General features: G+C 41.0%; 1 protein-coding gene across 1 annotated transcript in view; it reads right to left on the reverse strand.

The window, feature by feature from the left end:
• The window catches only part of PREX2 (phosphatidylinositol-3,4,5-trisphosphate dependent Rac exchange factor 2), a 487,967-nt gene that overhangs the window by 208,341 nt on the left and 251,775 nt on the right, over window positions 1-27,851 (reverse strand). Inside the window, exons 13-17 of the mRNA XM_077270643.1 lie at window positions 23,369-23,418; window positions 10,698-10,773; window positions 7,644-7,716; window positions 7,300-7,442; window positions 4,270-4,362 (exon numbers count right to left, since the gene is read on the reverse strand). Of these exons, the coding sequence (XP_077126758.1) occupies window positions 4,270-4,362; window positions 7,300-7,442; window positions 7,644-7,716; window positions 10,698-10,773; window positions 23,369-23,418 (435 nt within the window). The remainder of the gene's footprint in view (window positions 1-4,269; window positions 4,363-7,299; window positions 7,443-7,643; window positions 7,717-10,697; window positions 10,774-23,368; window positions 23,419-27,851) is intronic.

The following is a 27,851-nucleotide window of genomic DNA, read 5'->3' on the forward strand; positions in this document are numbered from 1 at the left end:
TATGGGCCTGTGCTGCATTGTATTCTATGGGCCTGTGCTGCATTGTATTCTATGGGCCTGTGCTGCATTGTATTCTATGGGCCTGTGCTGCATTCCATTCTATGGGCCTGTGCTGCATTATATTCTATGGGCCTGTGCTGCATTGTATTCTATGGGCCTGTGCTGCATTATATTCTATGGGCCTGTGCTGCATTGTATTCTATGGGCCTGTGCTGCATTCCATTCTATGGGCCTGTGCTGCATTCCATTCTATGGGCCTGTGCTGCATTGTATTCTATGGGCCTGTGCTGCATTATATTCTATGGGCCTGTGCTGCTTTCCATTCTATGGGCCTGTGCTGCATTATATTCTATGGGCCTGTGCTGCATTCCATTCTATGGGCCTGTGCTGCATTGTATTCTATGGGCCTGTGCTGCATTCCATTCTATGGGCCTGTGCTGCATTCCATTCTATGGGCCTGTGCTGCATTGTATTCTATGGGCCTGTGCTGCATTCCACTCTATGGGCCTGAACTGCATTCCATTCTATGGGGCTGTGCTGCATTCCATTCTATGGGCCTGTGCTGCATTATATTCTATGGGCCTGTGCTGCATTGTATTCTATGGGCCTGTGCTGCATTGTATTCTATGGGCCTGTGCTGCATTCCATTCTATGGGCCTGTGCTGCATTATATTCTATGGGCCTGTGCTGCATTCCATTCTATGGGCCTGTGCTGCATTATATTCTATGGGCCTGTGCTGCATTCCATTCTATGGGCCTGTGCTGCATTGTATTCTATGGGCCTGTGCTGCATTCCATTCTATGGGGCTGTACTGCATTCCATTCTATGGGGCTGTGCTGCATTATATTCTATGGGCCTGTGCTGCATTGTATTCTATGGGCCTGTGCTGCATTGTATTCTATGGGCCTGTGCTGCATTGTATTCTATGGGCCTGTGCTGCATTCCATTCTATGGGGCTGTGCTGCATTATATTCTATGGGCCTGTGCTGCATTGTATTCTATGGGCCTGTGCTGCATTGTATTCTATGGGCCTGTGCTGCATTGTATTCTATGGGCCTGTGCTGCATTCCATTCTATGGGCCTGTGCTGCATTATATTCTATGGGCCTGTGCTGCATTGTATTCTATGGGCCTGTGCTGCATTATATTCTATGGGCCTGTGCTGCATTCCATTCTATGGGCCTGTGCTGCATTACATTGTATGGGGGCTGTGCTGCATTACATTCTATGGGGCTGTGCAGCATTACGTTCTATGGGGCAGTGCTGCATTACATTCTATGGGGGCTGTGCTGCATTACATTCTATGGTGGCTGGCTGCATTACATTCTATGGGGGCTGTGCTGCATTACATTCTATGGGGGCTGTGCTGCATTACATTCTATGGGGGCTGGCTGTATTACATTCTATGGGGGCTGTGCTGCATTACATTCTATGGGGCTGTGCTGCATTACATTCTATGGGGGCTGTGCTGCATTACATTCTATGGGGGCTGTGCAGTATTACATTCTATGGGGCTGTGCTGTATTATAGTCTATGGGGGCTGGCTGTATTACATTCTATGGGGGCTGGCTGCATTACATTCTATGGGGCTGTGCTGTATTACATTCTATAGGGCTGTGCTGTATTATATTCTATGAGGGCTGGCTGTATTAGATTCTATGGGGCTGTGCTGTATTACATTCTATGGGGCTGTGCTGCATTACATTCTATGGGGGCTGTGCTGCATTACATTCTATGGGGCTGTGCTGTATTACATTCTATGGGGCCGTGCTGCATTACATTCTATGGGGGCTGTGCAGCATTACATTCTATGGGGCTGTGCTGTATTATAGTCTATGGGGGCTGGCTGTATTACATTCTATGGGGGCTGTGCTGTATTACATTCTATGGGGGCTGTGCAGCATTACATTCTATGGGGCTGTGCAGCATTACATTCTATGGAGCTGTGCTGTATTACATTCTATGGGGACTGGCTGTATTACATTCTATGGGGGCTGTGCTGTATTACATTCTATGGGGACTGGCTGCATTACATTCTATGGGGGCTGTGCTGCATTATATTCTATGGGGGCTGTGCTGCATTACATTCTATGGGGACTGAGCTGTAATGCTGGATACAGCTGTAATTATATGTTATATAGTCGTGTTACACTCCCCTCACTTCTTGTAGCCTACAAGTGTACAAAGATATTATACAGTCACCATGTGACAAGTGGGCCTGTGTGACTTCAAATGCCAGGGCTGAATTTTAGTCCCAGTCCGGCCCTGCAGGTGAGTACAAGTTTCCTTTAGGGCTCATGCATATGAGAGTATAAATCAGATGCGTGATACTCAATTTTTTTATTTTACTAGCACACTGACCCATGTTATTCAATAGTGCTGCTCACATGAATAATTGTTTTCTCGGTCCAACTCCATGAGAACAAAATCACACTACTTTTAACTGAGTCTCAGGCGAGACTCACAAATTCAAGACAATGGGTGAAAAAAATTATCAGATGTTTTTTCATATGCTCGTCTACAACTGGTCTTAAGGCTACCTGCCCATAATGATTATTTGATGCCTTTTTGATGTTGCAGACTTTCGTCAGCAGTTTTGCACCTATTAGGTAAATCAGGTTACTTGCGTTTTTTGTCTGCAGCTTTTCCTTATTTCATTCAAGTCTATTCAGAAAATCGGCAAATAAACCACATATTTACTTCAAGAGAAATTAAAAACTCCATCACTGGCCAGTTTCTGCTGTGTTAGTCCACTCAACTTATTCACGTTACACCGAGACACTGAAGCTGTGCTATCATGCGCAGCTGAGTGTCTCTCCTGGCTGCCAGGCTTAATGCTCGCATCATGCAATGTTCAGTGTAGCAGCACTAGACTCGTCGCGGGACAACTGGATTATCACCTTGTTGTACAGTTGAGGATTATGGTGGTTCATCATTTTTTTTTCTTTTACAGGGGACATGGGCATCAGTGGATTACAGTAGGCATAAAGGTGAGTTTTTTTATTTTGATTTCTAATAAAGGTGTCAGTGTCTTTATTTTAATTAAAGAACTTTATTTTTATTTACAATACGACTATGGGGTTAACAATGGGGATGTCTTCTAAACGCCTCTCCATTACTAACCCCTGGGCTTGATGTCAGCTGGCAATACAAATTTGACATCAACCCAAATACTCTTACCCCACTTGCCACCATACCAGGGAAAGTGGGAAAAGTGGATGCTAAGCACCAGAATTGTCGCATCTAATGGATGCACCATTTCTCAGGTGACTGACAGTTGATGTTTTTAGTCTAGGAAGGGGACAATATCCATGGCCCCTTTCTAGACTATTAATATCAGCCCGCAACTGTTTGTCTAGCCTTTCCTGGTTATTAATTATAGCTGGGGCCCTATGTCATTTTTTGGGGGAAGGGCCCATTTTAATAATCAGTAAAAGCTAATTGGACAGCTGTGAGATGATATTAATAGCCTGGGAAGCTCCATGTTTCTCCCCTTCCCAGGCTAGAAACACCTGCCCCAGCTGTCCGCTTTCCCTTTGCTGGTTGTTAAAATTTCAGGAGACTCCAAGCCATTTTTTTCTTTAAGTTATTTATTAGCTAAATCCAAGAACATTAAACTACACACGCACTGCAGTAATTATATATGTGACTGACATCTTTCTATCAATTCAATATATATATCTATTCTATATATTCTACTCTGACGGGTCACATTGTGAATTTACTGTACTCGGTTGATGAAATGTCGGGTTTTCTAGAAGATGGGTGGGTAAAAATCACACAGCATATGCATGGTACGTGTGCTGTACAATTTTTTTTCTCACACCCATTGACTTGCATTGGCGAGTCTCGTCCGATATATGTGGTAAATCGTAGCATGCTGCGATTTTTTTTCTCAGTCAGATCTGAGCTTAGAAAAAAAATGCAGATGAGCAGGGAATCATAGAATAACATTATTCAGAGTGCAATCCGATTTTCTATCAGATTGCACTTGTCCATTTTTCACGCAAATGAGTATGAGCGCTAACCGAAAAAATGTGATAACAGATTGACAGGCATGTCAATTTTATTTCTGATAGAATCTTTTGCTATAACTGCTGCATGTTCTGTTTTAATTCTGATTGCAAAAAAACAATTTAAAAACTATAGAAAATAAATAAAGACAGTAAATAGAAAAAAAAATATTTTCTAAAAAAAAATATTTTCTTTTCCATTGACTTTAAAGATAAACAATAGATTCATTTTTGGGATAAACTAAGGCAATCTCACCTCTGCGCTGGATCCCCGTTCAATGTATTTAACAATGGGCACTTTATTTTTATCTTCTAGTGCAAAACCATAGCTCCCATCACTGGGTTTTACCTGGAATAGAAAATTGTAGACTCATATCAGTAAGTATTTTGTGATAGATAGTGCCATAAACTAACAAGAAAAAAACGGCTTGACAATAAATTGTATTTTTATTCTCTAGACTTTCCCAAACATTATGCAGATAAGCACAGAACAGAACATGTCCTAAGGATAAAAAAGTCTAAAATCAGTCGAAAACATCATGTGCCTTATGTGACAGATACAACATGTGCCTCCCTACATCTTAAAAAAATTAAAGGGTTTTTTGTTTTGGTAAAAATATTAAAAAAAAAGGCAAAACAATTTCTATCACCCGTGTTGTTTAGTGCTTACATACCATAAACTGTATTTTTTTTTTTTTAAATACATATAATCCATCTCCAACCTTGCAGCTCTGCTTGTTCACATCCTAGTGCAACAGGGACCAGCATTTCACTGGTTTAGCAGGTTGCACTGCATTACAAAATTGGAGATGGGGATGGAGGGTGCCCAGGGCGCTACTGAGTAGCTGTACTAGAGACTGAAATGTTGCTCATTAGGAGCAAGTTGCTGGTGATATGGTTGGGTTAGACAGTGTTTCTCGCTTCTCATTTTCAGGATTTCCTTAGTATTGCACAGGTGATAATTTCATCACCTGCTCAAGCATTAATTCCATCGCCTATGCAATACTAAGGAAATCCTGAAAACATGACCTGTTGTGGGGTCTTGACGACTGGAGTTGAGAAACACTGGGTTAGAGGATGGCATAGGGTCAATGACATCAATACTTCCACACCATCTGTTAGCGTATGTTCTGCCAGTAGAGATCAGACGCCTGCAAGCAGCGCAGACAGGCAGGAAGAAGAAAAGCTGTGTGGCAGTAGACAATACACAAGCACTATATGTAATAAGTAGGGGTAATAAGAACTCAGTGAAACGGTGCAGTCTGCGTACTTTGCCCCAGTGCTGTCATATGCAAATATCAATTAAAATGATGGTTTCTTAGAAATGCAGCATCAGATATAAGACATAAAGGAGTTGATTGATTTATATCTCAAAGACCTGACTGCCCATTTGAGCAGTTTGGATAGAAGGGTTAATCTTGCTGATTAGTAATGAGCGAATATACTCGTTACTCGAGATTTCTCGAGCATGCTCGGGGGTCCTCCGAGTATTTTTTAGTGCTCGGAGATTTAGTTTTCTGCGCCGCAGCTGAATGATTTACATCTGTTAGCCAGCATAAGTACATGTGGGGGTTGCCTGGTTGCTAGGGAATCCCCACATGTACTTATGCTGGCTAACAGATGTAAATCATTCAGCTATGGCAAGAAAAACTAAATCTCTGAGCACTAAAAAATACTCGGAGGTCACCCGAGCGTGCTCGAGAAATCTCGAGTAACGAGTATATTCGCTCATCACTATTGCTGATATATTCCCTTTAAGTCCCCCTCCTACTGATCGGAGTTCCTCATAAAATAGATACACAGCTTCCCTGGTTCCTTTATTATAGGAACATGTATTTTGCTCATAGCTAAACTTGCCCTTAATCACAAGGAGCAGATAAATATATGATATTATGGCCGCTATTATCACACAGGACATGCCGTTGTGCCTATGCGTTACTTTACCCGCTATAACCTTTCAGGAGAAGCATTTACTCAACTTATTTTTATAGACGTTACTTTCACCAATCTAAAGTAATTTATGTCATTTAGTAGCGATTCAGAGAAACTTTGTACTTATGTACTTTGCATTCCTGCACAGGGAACATTTCCATTTTCAGTACAGGGTGTTATCTGGGATTACATATGTAAGCTTTATAAACTGTTCGGTAATTGCCTGATTTCTGTCAAATTCACTAAGTGTTGATCTCAGGGACCAGGACTGCAGCTATTTTCCTATAAACTGTCACTGAGAAAGAATAATTATGACGCAGGGCTTCTCCGCAATACACAAACGTCATCCCAACCTATTCTCCTTGTCTCTCAGCTGGATTGTTCTTGTTTTCAATGGTTGGCCTTGCTGGTAAAAGGTGAGGGGTTTCTACTGAGGGGTTTGCCCTGCCCTCGTCTTGCCAAGTCCACAGATACATACATTAGAACGTAATGCAAAATGTGATATTTTATATTAATCGCATGTTTGATCCATTGGGTGCTGCGATACTGCTTAGTTACACTCCTATGTGACTTTTTATATTAATCTGTGCACCACTGTGGTATACAGTATATACTGGATATAAGCAGCACTGTGGTCAGGGCTTCCTGCATTGTTCTTACGGGATTGATTTGTATTGTCCTGAGGGGTTGTTAATCTGCATGCTATTATCATAATTACCGTATATCTATGGATTATTCTCCATAAATAAATTAATACAGCACATATTTATTTCTAATTCTGTGGGTTATTTGTTTGTGGCTGATTTGTGTAAAGTCTGTTAATTTCATCAGGACTATCTGTGGACTGTGCTGGTGGATTTATAGGTTAAAAAGTTCCAGTAAAAATATTGCTCCCAAAATTCCGGACATGTTCCTGGTCAGGGGAGAGGCAAAAGAGTATACAGACATGACAGCACCTACAATCCCCTGCTGTCCTGTCTGTATACTCGTTTTCTCCTCCCCTGCCCAGGAGCTGTGGTATGATCAGACCATGTCCCTGTACGGTCAGACACGGCCATTACACAGTACACAGCAGGGGCACATTTATACGATTATCTCAGCACAGGAACATTTTTTTAACACATTCAGTCATGTAACTTACTATTATTCCAACATCTATTACGGTAATTAAAATGTACTTTGTTCGTGGGACAACTCTTAATCAGGTAAGTAATGTTTGTTCATGACATTTACCATCTTTGATCCATTTGAAGTAATAAATACATCTCAATTAAAATGGATATGAAAATTCATTTGAAAATAAGAAAAATGTACAGTAAGGACTTGCAGTCCTCCTCTTTAGTCCGGTACCTACCAATAGAGATTTAGCAATAACGTTCTCAACAATTTTCAGGTCATGTTTCATAAGTCTGTGCTTCATATTGGATCCTTCCATTTCTTCATCAGAGAAGAACCGAAATAACAGAGGTTCATCCTTGAACTCACTCTTCTCCAACACTAGACAATACGTAGTACGACAAATGAAAAATCCCATTACACAGAAAACACTCTGGTACATATGATTTATATATTTATAATAAAGTATTGTAACAAACATATATAAAACACATGTAGTAAAAAGAAAAATTGGAAGGTCAATTAAAAGATATATAACTGATATCTTTAAAAAAATGCATAAAATAATGAAACATATAATACCGTGATGCATGAATCCATTATCACAAAGTGCTACACCAAGAATGATTGCTTCCTCTCTTGTGCGGCAGTCACCCTGCAATGTTATAAGCATATGAAAACATGTTTATACAAACTGTCCATTATTATTCAAAATACTAACGTTGGGCATTTCTAAGCCATTATGGATGTTCTCGAAGTCTCATCAAAATATTATACCACAATCCGCCCTAACTATCCATGTAATGTAGTGTAAGTGTATTAAAATACTTGAATAGATCGCCGTCTTCCCCAGTTTCCAGCGCAGCTCCACTTCTCTTCTGGTGAATGGGACCTGAAAGCAGACTAAGCAGCTCATACAGGGGTTTGTGTGCCCACCGGAAGTCACTTTCTTAATGTGAGTCTGTGGAGCCTTGTTCCGAGTCTCATAGACTTACACTGAGACAGCACATTACATGAATAATTAAGAAAGATTATGGAATAAAAAATCTGTTAAGACTTCTTTAAAGAGTATCCATCATTCTAATTGGTTTTTTTTTGTATTTATAAATCAATAGTACACAAAAAAATAACAAACATAATATATTTTATCAGATAAATCTTCTCTCTCCTCCTGGATTGATCAGTCATTCTCCACATTCGCTGCATGATCTCAGCCAGACATGTTAGACTATGAAAAGCTGCGGAGACCTGTCAATCCAGGGCAGTAGGTGGGGAGACGCCGCCCCGAATCGCATGTTTGACCGGAGTCTCTTGCAGCTCAGACCACGGCAGCCTTTACAATTAGTTTTTCTCTAAAACTCTGTAGTGTTTCAGAGTCACACATACCTGGCTGACATCATACAACCAGTGGCTGATACACGTTGCTCCTGAATCAGGAAACATTTATCGCTGTCAGGTTCCTTTTAAGTACTGAATGTATAAATGCAGGAGCATCATTTAAGTTTCATGCTGTATTAGACAAAACACATTTTGAGTCATTGATCTAGCCGGTCTTGATTAGAAGAGTATAAATCGTACCGCTATAAGAACACGGGTATAAGGGCATTTTGATCTGTACCGTAAGTCCAAGTTAAGTTTGATAATAAGTTAAGAAACTGTCATAGGAAAGAACTGTAATATTTTAACAATTGTCAATAGTAGTACTATGCAATGTGGTTCATTTAATAAAGAGAGGAGGGTGTAAAGCAAATCAAAATGATACATTTCCCCATCTTTAATAACTATCTTTCCTTTTTTGTCTTAGGTCCTCCTCTGTTGAACAGGTATACAGCTAACTGTAGCTCTATGGCCTTCATGGCATGGATTCCTGTACTGTACATTCAGATAGATAGATAGATAGATAGATAGATAGATAGATAGATAGATAGATAGATAGATAGATAGATAGATATAGGTAGATAGATAGATAGATAGATAGATAGATAGATAGATAGATAGATAGATAGATAAAGAAAAAATGTGGTTTTATTTCAAACCCACATGGCGTGGCAACGTTTCGGCTCACACTGAGCCTTTTGAAAAAGGCTCGTTGCCACGCCATGTGGGTTTGAAATAAAACCTAATTTTGTCACTTTTATCAATGGAGTGCTGCCTTCATTTTTTTCTTTAACTGGATTGGGGCAGGTATTGGATGGTTTGCTGAGCAGGCTTGTGCACCCACTTATTGGTATTGTGCTGTTCCATTTTTTTGTATAGAAAGATAGATAGATGATAGATAGATAGATAGATAGATAGATAGATAGATAGATAATAGATAGATAGATATTACATAGATACAGTAGATAGATATTGTTAGAATGAAAAAAAGAAATGGTACAGTTGGTGAAAGATTGGGCAGTTATGCAATACTGAAAGTTAAGTATGTTGGAGTTTTTTTCACACTTGAAGTATGCAGAAGTGCAGTGCTGTGTGAGGGCACTAGAGCACACGTCTCAAGAATTAAGTGCCTGGGGTAGCGCCAATAAACCACTTTTAGAAGCTTGGCTAGGGCAGTGTGTAAGAGGGTGACAGGAGCTGTCATTCACATCTCCCCCTAATGCCCATGTGTGAAGAGTTAATGTGTGGTCATGTAAATAATGTTTTACGTGTATCGTATTCCTATTGATGTAGTTATTATAATGTGTACGAGTTTTATATCTACTTTGTATGTTTTGATATTGTGGTAAGATTAGGGAGATATATGAAGGATAGGATTGGGTATAGTTTGATGGGGCACACTAGAGTTAGGGAACTGGAGTACCAGTATAGGAATAGTTTTTCTGAGGGAGTTAAAGTTTAGTGGGGGAACTAATAGGTTAAGTTAGGTTCACATGTCAGGGAACATTCCTTAGTGGGAGGGCCAGAGCAATGTAAGTTGGGCCACTTCCTGGGGTGAGTTAGTTAGTTAGAGAATAGAGAGTGGAACAGCAAGGTTGTTAGAGAAAAGAGTTTTAAGAAGAGGAGCCCAGCAGCCCAGGGCCTCGGGACTGGAAGTCACACAAGCACCAGAGAACCAGAGCAGCATAAGAGTGACAGCAGCTAGGCTTAATGGGAAATCCCAGGATGTCCAAGACCTACAGTCTGAGAAGGATTGGCAGCGCCAGCCTTTAGTTTCGCCCATGGAGAGGAAAATGGATGTGGAACTCCAGGTACAAGATAGCTCGGCTAGTCAGGGAGCTGCAATATCGGAAGATGAGGTATGGGAATGAGAGATTAAAGGAAGAACAAGGGACAGCACAGAGAAAGGAATGTATTTATCTGCTGAGGATTGCTATGCGGTGCTCGTGACTGAACTGGACAAGCTGAGTAAAGTTGTGTTGTTGAAAATGTACTTGGACTCTGATAATCATTGTGTGATGCTGATGGAAACCGGGATGCTACAACCTGAGGAGCACTCTAACTCAAAAGTGAGTGATTGGCACTGCACACACATCACACAACAGACGGGACATTATGTTTTCTTTGCGGGGTGCCAGAGAGTGGGAGCACAACAGCCCCTCGCCATGACTACCACCCCTGGCACCTTACAAGTGGACTGAGCCTTTGTCACAAGTGAAGGAAGCCTAGCTTATTGTTTGCTGGAAAATCTTTTCATACCTGTGCAATAAGCCAGTCTATTAGCTTGTTTGCCATAACCACTGACTTGTATGTTCTCAGATGATAGTCTTTATCCCTGAAAACAAATATAACACACAGAAAACAAAGATCAGGCCAAAAAATATATAAATATAGATAAAGGCAAAACTAATTCTATATTCAAATTAAAATATTGTATTTCTACAAAATATTTTTTTTGCCAGATGAGACATTTATAATAGTATTTCTGTATGTTTGAAATGTCCTAATATTAGGATCTTTATAAAAGATGGAAACTTTTTACTTCTGAAGACTGATGTAAATTGGTTACTGAATTCTCCTTGATAAGACTTTGGAATATGACACTTCATTGATGCTGAATATCACTATGGTACAAGACCGCTTTCCTGGATTTTAGGTTTAGTGATTTTAGCACCTGTAGAGGCAGTGTAGGGCATGCAAACGCACGGTTCTTTGAAGAATAAGAAACATAAAGTCTTTAAAAACCTATCATCACTTCTTTAAATATGGTATAACTGTGTAGCACGATCCCATGTGCCAGTCAGAAGAAATACAGCATAGAAAAGTTATGCAAATCAGACCGGAAGTGCATTGCGGGTGTGTCAATGCACTCAAACTTCCAGCCTCATTTGCATATGACTGATCTGGTAGATTTCTGATGACTGAAACATTGGATCCCTAAATCAGATGTATTATTTTATTTTAGTCCACTATTTCCATATGAAAAAAAACATGCTGACAGGTTCTATAAGTAATAGCGCGCTGACAGGTTCCCTTTAATACATAATTACAGCTACAACGTTTTGTTCTGTCCAAGGATAAGCCGAGCCATAAAGTAAATAAAAAATGAGTAAAAGTCAGTAGTTTGTGATTGAGGCTCCATTTTTATAATGATGGTTGATTATACACAGCACCTATACAGTTTTTTTTTTGTGTTTTTTTATTTACCGAACATTATAACATTTATAGCTGTTGCCATTTTCTCATAGAGAACAAAGCAAGTCAGTTATAGGTAGAAAAATTTATAAAAGGTGCTTTAGTATACCGTACATTTACATTTACTTTTATTAACTTACTCCTTACAGAATATAATTGCTTGATATTGAAGGTCCAAAGCCTGAGGCTGCGAGACTGTCGAGAGCTTCTGATGTCAAGATATCTCCTTATGCCGTCTGTCATGCACATTATAGCCATTGACACCTTGTGTAGACTCATATCACTATCCACACCAATATTTATATCTAATCTAGTCTGAATAGTGTGTGTATATATATATATATATATATATATATATATATATATATATATATATATTAGAATGTACTGTGCATATAATAACAAAACCAACCTACAATAAATAACAAGCATGAGTGCCCTGGTAAATTAATATGGAAACAAAAGTGTCTATACAGACCATAGACTCATGGAGTAGTACTTCTGTTCCCCAGCCACACACCATGACATATTGTATTATGTAGTATATACATTGAGGGCAGCTAAGGGTGGCCCAACTAGTTATTAGGTTTAGAGGGCCATCAGGATTTTCACACAGGGCCCTGTAGGTTTGGATTTCTTTTTCCCTTAATAATAAAGATCTTCATTTAAAATCTGCATTTTGTGATTACTTGGGTTATCTCTGTCTAATATTTAAATGTATTTGGTGATCTGAAACATTTACGATAAGTGTTACACACATGCAAAACAATAAGAAATAAGGAAAGGGGCAAACACTTTTTCACACAACTGTATATACCCACATAAATAAATTACATATACTGTATATATACTGTATATACATACCGTATGTACCGTATATATTATTTTGTGTTGTTTCTAAAGTCAACTGTGTTTCATAAACTGAGCATTTTGTGTTGCATTTTGATATTTTTCTCAATGAGATCATGACATTTTGGAATATTATTATTGTTGATGAACCTTGACATTTGGTATCTTAAGGCATTGGCTGTATGATATGGTCTTTTCTTCTAAAATTGCATCTATATGACATTATGCCTCCTGCAAAGCAAGTCCACAAAGTGCTTATCAGGAGGCTAGAAAAATACTTGCTACATAGCCTTGCTACCCTTATCCCTACCGCAGGTTTACACTGCTCTTGATCTATATACCAGCCTAACATGAATAAACCTGATTCTCATGCTCTGTAACTCGTTATCCATTAATTTTTAGTGAGTGGTTCCTCTAAAATAGCATTTTGCCAGCACTATATGATTTTAAATTTTTCTTATTCCCCATTTTCCAGCAAGCATTTCTCCTTCCAATGGCTTGCCTGCTCTAAACGCTCACCTTTTGGTTATGGCTGTGTGTCATTTACTTGGCATAACCTTTTGGTTTTGACAGTGTACCGATGCTCCTTTTTCCAGACAGGAGGAAAGGAGTATTGAAACAAATCAGTCTCAGTGTCTCTGCTACTAGGATGGATTACACCTGACAACAGGCAGCAGATTGCAAGATTAACAAATGTAAGACAACTAGCGGTCAGCACTGTGGAGTGATTTGTTGGTAAGAGAAATTAATTAAAAAAAAAGCGATTGTGGATTGTCTGTTTATCATAAAGTTTATCAAATGAGAGCATGTGAAAGTGTGGGGGCCATTTATCAAACACAATTGCACCTAGCTATTAGAAAACAAGATGACAGAGTCTGAAGAGAGCCACATCTCATTACACGGGTACTTTACATTCATCCTGCAAAGGTTAGAAAATTGTATATTTCGTGGAAACGGCATTCTGTATGTATGAAGAATCACTGCCTGCAATTACTTTTTGCACTTGGTTCCTTATGAGTATAGATATATTACAAAGGCATTGTTATTTCACAGTTCATTAGATCCTCATAATGTGACAACACAAGTGCGGGAAATGGAGAGAAAGGACGAGTCACGTGTCCTCAGCTCTAAATTAATTATTACATTTCTAATGTGAACATTACAACCATTGAGGCTTCGGCACCACAGCTCATCTCAAGCCTCACAGGAAGGAGAAAATATATTCACAGAATAAAACAAGATCTCCATTTTTGTTACCCATTTCTTTTGGGCTCAATAAAAAAAAAAAGACAAAATTATTTCCAGAAAGCTCGACAATTCAGGCATGGCAGAGCATAAGATGATATCCAGCAGAACTGCTAAACGACTCCATTTGTATAATATGTAATTGGAGGCAATGTGCTTACAGGAATACTAGGACATGAAGGATAGAGTTATTACATTTTTTGTCTGACTTGACATAATGTCTGGCAATAGACTGCTGCTTGGAGAGAAGCAGAATAGATCCTTATTGCTTTGTGCATAAGACAAGCAGACAGCTCATTCTTTCCCAGTAGGTACATGAGACCATTTATACTGCTAAAAGTACATTTTACTCCTTCATATATTTTAATTTCCAGAACTTTGTGCACTCATGCAAATGATACATATCCTAATCAATTTCCTCCCTTTTAATTGTAATGGCGGCTATAGGCAGGTCAGAAATGGCACATGGTGCTGCGCATGGGGGTTTAGTTGCCTCCATCTTGTGCACTCTATCCAATGATCTGCACAAGTCTGTTTCTTATTAGATCAAAATATAGCTGGATTCAACATTCCCAAATTCATTTGGAGGCCTATAGCCACATTTAGAGGGGGTAGAGCTCACAGGTGGGCTCACACACTTTGATCAAAATATGCTCTAATAACAACTGATGTTTGTGTTTAGCAAAAAATGTAATTCATGTGTTCAATGTTTGCAAAGTTTTTCTATTGTCTTGTATGCGTCTGTTTTGCTGCCATGTTATAGGTCCGTACCGGAGTATATATTTGATTCTATAGGAAGGACTGTCTATTTTTTGCCTTTCTGCAAATTTGATGCCGCAAGGCAGAACATTGCAATGAAGAAAGTCATTCATGTTTCAGGGACATCATATTATTGTTTGCACCTTCCATTTCTACAACCTCTTGTAGCTAAATCATGTACATTTACAGATGGCTAAACTTTATTTAAAAGTGTTTTCAGGTCTAGTGACATTAATGACTTATCCTTAGGTCTAGGGCACTGCAGTTGAGTAGGATCTGACCTGAAAAACTCTAGTATGCCGTATACGGAGCTGTGCTGTTCCAGCTCTTGCACTGTGGACACCCAGCCACCAGCGCTGCAATCCGCTGATCTGTGGGATGCCGGGTGTTAGACCTTCAATGATCTGATATTGATGACCTAATCCCATTAATATTGAATGTATAAAATTCATCCACTATATATGTATAAAACCGCAAACCAGGTGCCAAAGCAATTCCTAAAGGAATAAGTTTTCTGACTTTTTCTTCTCCCGATTTTCTGCTGAGAGTAGTATATTACATAAAATAAGATTACTAGGTATTGACCATGAATGAGCTGCTTGCTCACAATCCTCATATATTAGTCAGAGATGAGAGTTGCTACATATAGCTACTCTCACTTTGGAAAACCCAATGTAACAGGCCATAGTATACCCTAAGTCCAGACTATACACAGGGTTAAAGCGGCCTAGGCTTGACTATACCCCTGGTATATTATGGCCTAGGGCTAGGTCAAGTTATACTCCAGGGTATAGTCTGGACTCGAGGTATACTATGGCCTGTTTGGTCTTCCAAAGTGAGAGGAGCTATACTGTATGTTACACAAGCACAAAATACCATGATACCATACATTCTATTGATTTCAATGGGAACTTTGCAATGTGGTTATTGAGAAATTAAACAATTACTGCTGATTTACAAAAACAGTCTATTGATTTCAATGGGAACTTTGCAATGTGGTTATTGAGAAATTAAACAATTACTGCTGATTTGCAAAAACGAATACAGATAATCCGAAAGAGTTGTAACAATGGGACAACCTATAATCAGCCTTATGCTGATGGACTGATCTTACAAAAAGGCTTTTCTCCAAGGTGGACTGTCCCTATAAACTGGAGCTTCAGTAGCTCTAAGGTCCACATTGTTCTGCCCACTTCAGAATGTTAACCAGTTAATTATCAGTAAGTTAGCACATTCTTTTCCTACGTTGCCAAGTATCATAAAAGGCGTATTTTTATAATGAAACAAAAATGGTATAAGACTTAGGGTATGTTAACATGGGGCATTTTTGCAACATTTTTTTCTGCACCAAAAGCCAGATTGATGTTATCTAAAAAGCGCTGCATATAAGGCTGCTTTCACACATCAGTTTTTTGCCGCCAGGCTCAATCCGGCGAATTTTGAAAAAAATTGATCCGGCGAATGATGCCGTCAGATCCGTTTTTTTCTCATAGACTTTTATTAGCCGGAAAGAATGGACAAAGTAACTTTTTTTGTCTCCAGCATTTGATAGAATGGAAGCCTATGGGTGCCGGATTCCGTTTTTTTTAACTAAGCATGCCCCGATACAATTAGCCAGGCCCCAATTAGGAAACTGATATAAAGCCTGCCAGATAGGCCTTCACTCATCCATTTATCAGCCAGCAAACAAGCAAGACAGGCTTGCCGCCAGAGCTGAAACCTGCCGCCAGAGCTGAACCTGCCGCCAGAGCTGAAACCTGCTGCCAGAGCTGAAACCTGCCCAAGGCCAGCCAGCCACAGCCTGCCAGCAGCCAGCCAGCCACTGCCTGCCAGCAGCCAGCCAGCCTCAACCTGCCAGCCACAGCCTGCCAGCAGCCATCCGCATCCAGCCACAGCCTACCAGGCCAGCAGCCAGCCATGTCTTCTTCTGGGAGCCCTCCCCCGTGTCGTCAGCGCTGTGAGGTAAATGTTTTTGGTTTTTTTCGTTACATGAAGCTGCTGGCGAGGATGTAGCTTTTCCTTTATCCCACCCCTCTGACACTGCTGCCACCTCTAAAACACCTATGGGTTCTGGGCGGCAGCGCCAGAGGGGTCAGGAAAAGAGCTATGTGCCCGAGTTCTTGAATCTAAATGCATCCTTCCAGAACTCGTTGAAACTGTTGTCTGAGCAAATGACTGCAGGATTTAATTTGCTCAACAACAGTATTCTTGAGTTGCACACGCGTCTGGATAGGATGCATTCAGATGCAAATAAATTGCCAAATCATTCCTTTTTCTAGGCAGTAGTCGAGTGCATAGACAAGCTATCTCCTGACCAGCAGAAGCATGTAATGCAAAGCTGCCAGTTTGCCCTAGCGCATGTTAGCTCCCAAGCCCCTCCACCCGCCATGGTAGTTCCTCCCGCACCTGCCCCCTCCAGCCACAGTCCCTCCTCCTACCCCTATAGAATACCAGCTTCCTGCCCCATACCGGCTTTCTGCCCTGTACCAACATCCTGCCCCGTACCAGCATCCTGGCCCACACCAGTTCCCAACCACATCATCTGTGCCTCCACTCCCTGCCTAACCTCTACTCCCTGCCCACTACCACCAGTCTCCTTCCACACCCATCATGCCCCAAAGACAACCCTCTTCTCCACCCACCACCTCTTCTGCCTCCCAATCCCTTAACTCCACCCCTCAAAACTTCCAAATTCCCATTTCTAATCCCAGTCTTATGTCCATCCGTTTTCTTTCTTTCTCCACCCCTTCACCTTCTGTTTTACCTACTGATCCCTCACCACCACCATCATCTCACCACACTCCCACTGTCGAAGTGGTCGAATCTGTCAGCCCCTCCAGTATTATCTCCACCCCACACTACCTAAATTTATAAATGTACGTATGTAAGTTGTAAATAAAAAAATACTTTTTTTGTTTAAAAATGTGTGTCTTTCATTTATTTAATTATAAAGTTAAATACTTTGGGTAAAAAAAGGTACAATACTTTGGGTAAAAAAGATAAAATACTTTGGGTAAAACCCAACCAGGTACAATACATTGAGTAAAAAAGGTACAATACTTTGGGTAATAAGGTCCAAGACACATTTTTCAAACTCTCTCATCCTGCCAGTCTACTCTTCCTTGAGGTGAAATAAAGTATTCAGCAAATTTGTCCCTCATTCTGGGAACTGGCACAGAAGTTCTAATAGTAATGTTCTGATAATCATTCAAGGTGGTTTCTTCAAAGTGGTCATCAATGGAAATCTGTTCCTTGCATATAACGAAATTGTGCAGGACCACACAAACTTTCACCACCTTGTCAACAGTGTCAGTCTTCAGGTTTATAGCAGTCAACAGAACTCGCCATTTGGATGTTAGAATCCCAAAAGCACACTCCACCATTCTTCGTGCTCGTGTTAGGCGGTAATTAAAAATTATTTTAGCTGGCATCAATCCACTACTTGAGTATGGCTTCAGCAGGTGTTCCGAGAGTTGGAACGCTTCATCTCCAACACATACAAATGGCATTGGTGGCCCAGAGGTTTCAGGCAGCAGTCTTGGGGGGTGGAAATTGGAAGGTGTTTCCATAGAGATTGCACCCCATTGTAGACACTTTAAAAACTTGCGAATCGTTTGAGCAACCATAGGCCCCAATATCAACCTCTATAAACTTGTATTCTGATTCATCGATGGCCATGAGCACAATGGAGAAATATTTCTTGTAGTTGAAATATTATGAGCCAGATGCAGCAGGTTTGACGAAGCGGATATGTTTCCCGTCCACAGCACCCAAGCAATTGGGAAACTGACAAATTTGTTGGAATTTCTCTGCAATATCAAGCCAACTCTCCATTGTGGGATGTGGGATAAATTCTTCATGCAAAGAGTCCCACAATGCACGGCAGGTGTGCTTAACAATCCCCGATATGGTGGAAATCCCGAGCCTGAATTGGAAAGGAAGTGACGAAAGGGATTCTCCAGTTGCAAGGAATCTGTGAAAAAAGGCAAGGCAATAATTAGTACAAAATACCAGCAACAACATTACAGTTATAAGTGTGCTTTAACAGTAGGAGATACAATAAAAATGGCTTACCGAAGAGTCACCATCAGACGCTCTGCCGGTGAAAAGGAGAAGCCGCAATATCTGTCACTTCTTCAGATGAGGTGTCCAATCCGTTCCGCCAATAAATCAAAGTTCTCCATTTGCATACGAACATATGAGAAAAACTTCTCGGGGTTTCCATTTAACTCCATGTATAGTGTAGAATACACCCCATGAGTCATTCTCTGTGCTGTGATTGGGTGGATCCAAAAATGTAGTTGGCGCAGATGCATGATGCGCTGTCTTTCTCGCTACTTCTCCATAACAATCGCTTTCAAATGATTAGCCTCAAAAGTGAAATCCACATAAATCTTCAGAATGTTTGCCATCACGCCTTTCATCTTCGCCACTTGCTCTACAACCTGTCAAAGATGGGCTGTAGAAACACTGTATATATAGGTTTTCAGTAGCCAATAAGGTTTGGGAGCCTCTCATGGGTGTTTTTAAAAAACGGCCGATACCCGATACTTGCGGTATCGGAATGCTCAACACTAGTCGTAATCCATCATAAAACGAATCAAAAAACGGAAGAAATGGATGAAAAACTCATGAGACGGATCCTTTTTCTTTGCCAGATCCGCTAGCCGGATCCAGCGGAAAAACGGATCCGTCGCATCAGTTTTTCACAATTTACGACAGATCTGTCTATCCGTCGAGCAACCGGATTGAGCCAGTCGGCAAAAAACTGATGTGTGAAAGCAGCCTAATACGTGTATTTTGACACGTTTGTATGTGCATTTTTATCTGCATTTTCTCCTATTTATTTGAATGAGTGAAAAGAGCTGCAAAAACGCTGAAAGAATTGACATAACACATCTTGGCAGGTCCCCAAAAATACACATGAAAAAAACCGCAGCATGAGCTTTCAGAAATGTAAGTGATTTTACTGATATTGTAAAACATTACATATTTTACACACCAAACTCGCTGCATAAAACACAAAGCAAAAACCTCAGTATGTGAACATACAATGGGAAAAGGGCCCATGTGTAATAACAATTTCTATACAGGTGCTTCTCACAAAATCAGAATAGCATCAAAAAGTGAATTTATTTCAGTTCTTCAATACAAAAAGTGAAACTCATATATTATATAGAGTCATTACAGAGTGATCTATTTCAAGTGTTTATTTCTGTTAATGTAGATTGAAGAACTGAAATAAATTTACTTTTTGATGTTATTCTAATTTAGTGAGAAGCACTTGGACATTTGAAACAAATTACAGCTAATGTTTTTCATAGTGATCCAGATAGGTTTCTGGATATTGCTGGCAAAAGTAAATGTATAATGGAAATTGTAATGTCTGATTGTTCATGTCCGTGCAAGTCGATGGAGAGCTACGCTAATGATTTTCTTATTTGTATACATTTGTTTAATCCCATTTATATGTAAATCCTGTGCACTGAGCTATGCAGTAAATGGCATTTCTATACATTATTAGAAGCAGGTTTGGACAGGGATGATGTTTAGCCTCAGAGCTGATTTTCTTGAAAATAAAAATAAGGAATTTTGATTCAGGTCAAAGTAAAATGACTGCTCTGTAAGTGAATTAGTGCAGACAGCAAATTGCTCTTATAGATGTGCCATTGTCTGGACCAGTTCCGATGAATTATACAGATCATCAGCAGAGTGCAGAAAAATCCACTCGCTATTGCTTTGCTTAGACCGTAAGCTCTAGATATTTCTTTGTCTCATTATTCTATGTATAGCTCATCATTATCACTGACAAAGAGCCAAGGGCAATATTTAATAAATGATTCCTGGGCATATATTTAGCCAGCCAGTGGCCATGCCAATTAGCTATATCTCATACATCATGGGATTATCGAGAAGGATATGTCCTAGTTGTTCTTAAAAGTAACTACAAACCATACTGGTATATCGTAACCTGCGAGTTAGGAAACGGCTTGTCACTTGGTATAAAGCTTTCTCTGTTTTCTTACTAAGGTGGCCATAAACATTAGACTTAAAGGGGTGATCCGATACTCAAATTTATTTTAATCCCAAATATATTTAATGATATAATCTAATCTCTTTTGGAATATTCTTTACAGGTCCTTCTCAAAAAATTAGCATATAGTGTTAAATTTCATTATTTACCATAATGTAATGATTACAATTAAACTTTCATATATTATAGATTCATTATCCACCAACTGAAATTTGTCAGGTCTTTTATTGTTTTAATACTGATGATTTTGGCATACAACTCCTGATAACCCAAAAAACCTGTCTCAATAAATTAGCATATCAAGAAAAGGTTCTCTAAACGACCTATTACCCTAATCTTCTGAATCAACTAATTAACTCTAAACACATGCAAAAGATACCTGAGGCTTTTAAAAACTCCCTGCCTGGTTCATTACTCAAAACCCCCATCATGGGTAAGACTAGCGACCTGACAGATGTCAAGAAGGCCATCATTGACACCCTCAAGCAAGAGGGTAAGACCCAGAAAGAAATTTCTCAACAAATAGGCTGTTCCCAGAGTGCTGTATCAAGGCACCTCAATGGTAAGTCTGTTGGAAGGAAACAATGTGGCAGAAAACGCTGTACAACGAGAAGAGGTGACCAGACCCTGAGGAAGATTGTGGAGAAGGACCGATTCCAGACCTTGGGGAACCTGAGGAAGCAGTGGACTGAGTCTGGTGTGGAAACATCCAGAGCCACCGTGCACAGGCGTGTGCAGGAAATGGGCTACAGGTGCCGCATTCCCCAGGTAAAGCCACTTTTGAACCATAAACAGCGGCAGAAGCGCCTGACCTGGGCTACAGAGAAGCAGCACTGGACTGTTGCTAAGTGGTCCCAAGTACTTTTTTCTGATGAAAGCAAATTTTGCATGTCATTCGGAAATCAAGGTGCCAGAGTCTGGAGGAAGACTGGGGAGAAGGAAATGCCAAAATGCCTGAAGTCCAGTGTCAAGTACCCACAGTCAGTGATGGTGTGGGGTGCCATGTCAGCTGCTGGTGTTGGTCCACTGTGTTTCATCAAGGGCAGGGTCAATGCAGCTAGCTATCAGGAGATTTTGGAGCACTTCATGCTTCCATCGGCTGAAATGCTTTATGGAGATGAAAATTTCATTTTTTAGCACGACCTGGCACCTGCTCACAGTGCCAAAACCACTGGTAAATGGTTTACTGACCATGGTATTACTGTGCTCAATTGGCCTGCCAACTCTTCTGACCTGAACCCCATAGAGAATCTGTGGGATATTGTGAAGAGAAAGTTGAGAGACGCAAGACCCAACACTCTGGATGAGCTTAAGGCCGCTATTGAATCATCCTGGGCCTCCATAACATCTCAGCAGTGTCACAGGCTGATTGCCTCCATGCCACGCCGCATTGAAGCAGTCATTTCTGCCAAAGGATTCCCGACCAAGTATTGAGTGCATAACTGAACATTATTATTTGATGTTTTTTTTGTTTGTTATTAAAAAACACTTTTATTTGATTGGACGGGTGAAATATGCTAATTTATTGAGACAGGTTTTTTGGGTTATCAGGAGTTGTATGCCAAAATCATCAGTATTAAAACAATAAAAGACCTGACAAATTTCAGTTGGTGGATAATGAATCTATAATATATGAAAGTTTAATTGTAATCATTACATTATGGTAAATAATGAAATTTAACACTATATGCTAATTTTTTGAGAAGGACCTGTAATTAAAAAGTCCCTACAACTCCCTCACTACTCTATCTGTTTTATTATTTTTTTTTACTACTTCCTCTTTGATGACCGTTTTTTCATAGTCCCAGTGCATGCTGGGAAAGTCAAATGAGTCATCATCAGGGCGCAGCTTCTGCCAACTTCCTGAAATGAAGCATTATCAGTAACCTCCATTTCCGGGGCAGGGCTAGCCGATGTTCTACTGAACATGCATCGGTTGTCAATTCCAATGTATGCTTAGCAGATTGTCACTGAGCAGTATGTTCAGAAACAATGTGCTCACTCACTGTCTCTGATCAGAAGTAACGAGCCAGCAAGAGAGTGCACTGTCAGCGTGCAATGAAAGAAGATTACCTGGCGTGCAGGAAAAGAAGACACTAACCTTGCCCCACAAGTGACATTACTTGCAGGGCTGGTGCTGGTTTCAGCTCACTCATTCTCTCCTTTCAATGTATACTGACAGTGCAATCTCTTGTCAGCTTGTTACTTCTGATCAGAGCCAGCGAGGGAGAGCACTGTCACAGTGAATATTGCACAGTGACAAGAATTTAATGAGCATGCATTGTATCTAATCTCAGAGACAGAGTTCTTTCTCCCCTGCACAGTGCAGTGACATCATTGCATCCCCTGCAGCAGCATGTGGTCTATAGGATGTAGAATAGTGGGGGTTATCTGAGCACACAAATCACCAAAGGTGCCCCCTTTTGCATTGGTCCATTTTCTTTTTTTGCAATTCTTAAAAAGTAAAAGATGACAATATATATATACAGTACAGTACAGATCAAAAGTTTGGACACACCTTCTCATTTAAAGATTTTTCTATATTTTCATGACTATGAAAATTGTACATTCACGCTGAAGGATATCAGGATGTCATGAATCTGCACTAGGAGAGGTCATTGTGCTATTGCTATAGTGCCACACTTCTCTATGCCTACCTAGGGTCCATTGGTCAGTTTGTAGAGGGGTTTTTATTGTTAGAAGAATCTGCACAAAATCTTACACTCATAACCCAAATAAGGCTGGTGGTTCACATTAAGCTTTTTTTCTCATTAAACACTGCATAAAAAACACTTGCATGGAATATAATAACAATTACAAAAAAACAGAACATTTTCCAATACTTTACCTAATTACTGGAGTAAACAGACTGTGCAGTCGGCAGTATAGTCTAACACCCTGAAAAGAAAGGATAACATTTTATTTTAACATGAAAAACATTTAATGGCCTATTTATTTACCACAGTTATTTGAATATAATGATGGAGAGAACAAACATATCTCCTGTCTTAGCCTTGCAGCAAGTATGACAAAAGTAGGGTACATTCAATTGCACCTTGTACTGCGTAACATTAGTCATACCGCCAAATATTTCTGGGTATGCACTATCTATCCTGGATAAGTTATAACCAAAAGGTAGCAGGATACACAAACTAGTTTTATTCTTTACTGGAGTCTGATACATGATTCGTTATCCTTGATTAAAAAATAATTCCAAAAGTAAGATACGGCGTATAATAAAAAGAACGCAGGTGGCCCCTGACGTTCATAATCAGTAGCAGCCGCCATCTCCTACATAGATGGGAGGAGCTAGAGACAGAGCTCCTCCCTCCTAAATAGTATCTTATCAGTAGCAGCCGCCATCTACAGTATAGATGGGAGGAGCTAGAGACAGAGCTCCTCCCTCCTACATAGTATCTTATCAGTAGCAGCCGCCATCTACCGTATAGATGGGAGGAGCTAGAGACAGAGCTCCTCCCTCCTACATAGTATCTTATCAGTAGCAGCCGCCATCTACCGTATAGATGGGAGGAGCTAGAGACAGAGCTCCTCCCTCCTACATAGTATCTTATCAGTAGCAGCCGCCATCTACAATATAGATGGGAGGAGCTAGAGACAGAGCTCCTCCCTTCTATGTAATCAGTGGTAGCCGCCATCTCCTATCTCAGAAATAGGAAAGTCTGTTTCCACTGAATACAAATTTTACCTCAGAAATGAGAATTTTGATAATAAGTGAGCATTTCTGGCAGAGAAAGAAGCAGCTTTCCCTGATAAGATATATTACGAAGTTGCTTATTTTCACTAGCACTATTCGTTTATGAAATAAACATTAAAATTACGGTTAGTCTTTAGCAACATCTTCATAAAGTCATTCATAAAAAGAGGAAAAATGATCCAGCACTTCGAATAAAACTCAAACCATGATGATGATGAATAAGAAGATTCACTTCATAACGAGTCAACCAGGACTTTGAATCTCTTTTCTTTTGGAACTTTCTCCTCGGATGATATATTTACCGTATATACTCAAGTATAAGCCGAGATTTTCAGCCCAAATTTTTGGGCTGAAAGTGCCCCTCTCAGCTTATACTTGAGTCATGATCGGCGGTGGGGTCGGCGGGTGAGGGGGAGAGAGGACTGTCACATACTCACCTAGTCCTGGCGCTCCTGGCGCTCCCCCTGCCCATCCCACGGTCTTCGGTGCCGCAGCTTGTCCCCTGTTCAGAGGTCACGTGGGACCGCTCATTAAAGTTATGAATATGGACTCCACTCCCATAGGGGTGGAGCCGCTTATTCACTCCTCTAATCAGCGGTAACGGTGACCGCTGACAGAGGAAGAGGCTGCGGCACCCGGAGACCAGCTGTCCAGGAAAAGGAGCCAGGGACGCCGGGAGCAGGTGGGTATTACATAGTTACCTGTCCCCTTTCCACACGCCAGGCGCGGCTCCGTCTTCCTGTCCTCTTGCTCTGACTGTTCAGGTCAGAGGGTGCGATGACGCACTAATCTGTGCGCCGCCTGTTATGACCCCAATGGCAGAGGGTCTCAGAAATAATTACTAAGTCTGCAAACACAAAAAACCAGCTCATAGGGCAGTGGTAACTGAGCTGACCATATATCTAATCCTAGCACCACAAATAGCAGCAGCCGGGGAACGTGCCTACGTTGGTTCTAGACGTCTCGCGCCAGCCGGAGAACTAACTAACCCTAGAAGGGAAAAGAAAGACCTTTCTTGCCTCCAGAGAAAAGACCCCAAAAGTTGGATACAAGCCCCCAACAAATAATAACGGTGAGGTAAGAGGAAAAGACAAACGTAAGAATGAGCTAGGTATTTAGCAAAGAGAGGCCCACTAGCTAATAGCAGAATATAGTAAGATGACTTATATGGTCAGCAAAAACCCTATCAAAATATCCACGCTGGATATTCAAGAACCCCCGAACCGTCTAACGGCCCGGGGGGAGAACACCAGCCCCCTAGAGCTTCCAGCAAGGTCAGGAATCACATTTAGTACAAGCTGGACAAAAATAAGAGCAAGCAAATAACCAAAAAACAAAGAAGCAGGACTTAGCTTAATTTTGCACGAACCAGGACCAGCAGACAGGAGCAAACAGAAAGGATCTGATTACAACGATGCCAGGCACTGGACTAAGGATCCAGGAAGTTTATATAGCAACACCCCTGGACTAACGACCCAGGTGGGTGCCAAACTGAGGAAAGACAATCCCAGAGTCATATCACTAGTAACCACAAGAGGGAGCAAAAAAGTCTAATTCACAACAGTACCCCCCCTGTTGTGAATTTACCTTTTGGCTCCCTCTAGTGGCTACTAGTGATTTGACTCTGGGTATGTCATTCATTCCTTGTATGCTCACCTGGGTCGTTAGGTCAGGGGTGTTGCTATATAAGCTCCCTGGACCTTCAGTTCAATGCCTGGCAACGTTGATATCAGAGCTAATCTGTAGTGCTCTTGTCTACTGATCCTGGTTCCTGCTTGATTAAGCTAAGTCTGCTTCCTTGCTTTTTGCTATTTGTTTTTGTTTGCATTTTTGTCCAGCTAATATATATAATCTGTTTCCTGACCTTGCTGGAAGCTCTAGGGTGGCTGGTGTTCTCCCCCCGGGCCGTTAGACGGTTCGGGGGTTCTTGAATCTCCAGCGTGGATTTTGATAGGGTTTTTGTTGACCATATAAGTTATCTTACTACATTCTGCTATTAGTAAGTGGGCCTCTCTTTGCTAAAATCTAGTTCATCTCTGTGTTTGTCATTTCCTCTTACCTCACCGTTATTATTTGTGGGGGGCTACTATCCTACTTTTGGGGTCTATTCTCTGGAGGCAAGAGAGGTCTTTGTTTTCCTCTTCTAGGGGTAGTTAGTCCTCCGGCTGGCGCGAGACATCTAGCGACCAACGTAGGCATGTTCCCCGGCTACTGCTAGTGTTGGCGTTAGGAGTAGATATATGGTCAACCCAGTTACCACTGCCCTATGAGCTGGATTTTTGTACGTCGCAGACTTACTTGTTTCTCTGAGACCCTCGCCATTGGGGTCATAACACCCCCCCTTAAGGAGGGGTCACCAAACCCTCACCAAGACCACCATGGCGATCAGGATGAGCAGCGTGAAAGGCACAAACTAAATCGGCCGCATGCACATCAGAGGCAACCACCCAGGAATTATCCTCCTGACCATAGCCCTTCCACTTGACCAGATACTGAAGCCTCCGTCTGGAGAGACGAGAATCCAAGATCTTCTCCACCACGTACTCAAAATGACCTTCGGGCGTATTAAATGCAGTCTTCCATTCATCTCCTTGCTTAATGCGCACAAGGTTGTACGCACCACGGAGATCTATCTTGGTGAACCACTTGGCACCTTTAATCCGGGCAAACAAGTCCGACAACAGAGGCAAAGTATACTGAAATTTAACAGTGATTTTATTCAGAAGCCGATAGTCAATACAAGGTCTCAAAGATCCTTCCTTCTTGGCCACAAAAAAGAATCCCGCACCAAGAGGGGAAGAGGATGGACGGATATGCCCCTTCTCCAGAGACTCCTTGATATACGAACGCATTGCGGCATGCTCAGGTACCGACAGATTAAAAAGTCTTCCCTTAGGAAATTTACTACCTGGAATCAAATCTATGGCGCAGTCACAGTCCCTATGAGGAGGCAGAGCACTGGACCTGGACTCGCTGAATACATCCTGATAATCAGACAAATACTCAGGAACTTCCGAAGGAGTAGAGGAAGCAATAGACACCGGCGGAGAATCAGCATGAATTCCCTGACAGCCCCAACTTGACACAGACATTGCCTTCCAATCCAAGACTGGATTGTGGGTCTGTAACCATGGCAGACCCAAAACGACCAAATCATGCATTTTATGCAGAACAAGAAAACGAATCACCTCCCGATGTTCAGGAGTCATGCACATGGTTACCTGCGTCCAAAACTGCGGTTTATTTTCCGCCAATGGCGTAGCATCAATACCTCTAAGAGGAATAGGATTTACCAACGGTTCAAGAACAAAACCACAGCGCTTGGCAAATGACAGATCCATAAGACTCAGGGCAGCGCCTGAATCCACAAACGCCATAACAGGGTAAGAAGACAATGAGCAAATTAAAGTCACAGACAAAATAAATTTAGGTTGCAAATTACCAATGGCAACAGGACTAACAACCCTTGTTAGGCTTTTAGAGCATGCTGATATAACATGTGTAGAATCACCACAGTAAAAACACAACCCATTCTGACGTCTATGATTTTTCCGCTCATTTCTAGTCTGAATTCTATCACATTGCATTAAATCAGGTGTTTGTTCAGACAACACCA

Source organism: Ranitomeya variabilis, chromosome 6, assembly GCF_051348905.1.
Source record: "Ranitomeya variabilis isolate aRanVar5 chromosome 6, aRanVar5.hap1, whole genome shotgun sequence".
NCBI lineage: Eukaryota > Metazoa > Chordata > Amphibia > Anura > Dendrobatidae > Ranitomeya > Ranitomeya variabilis.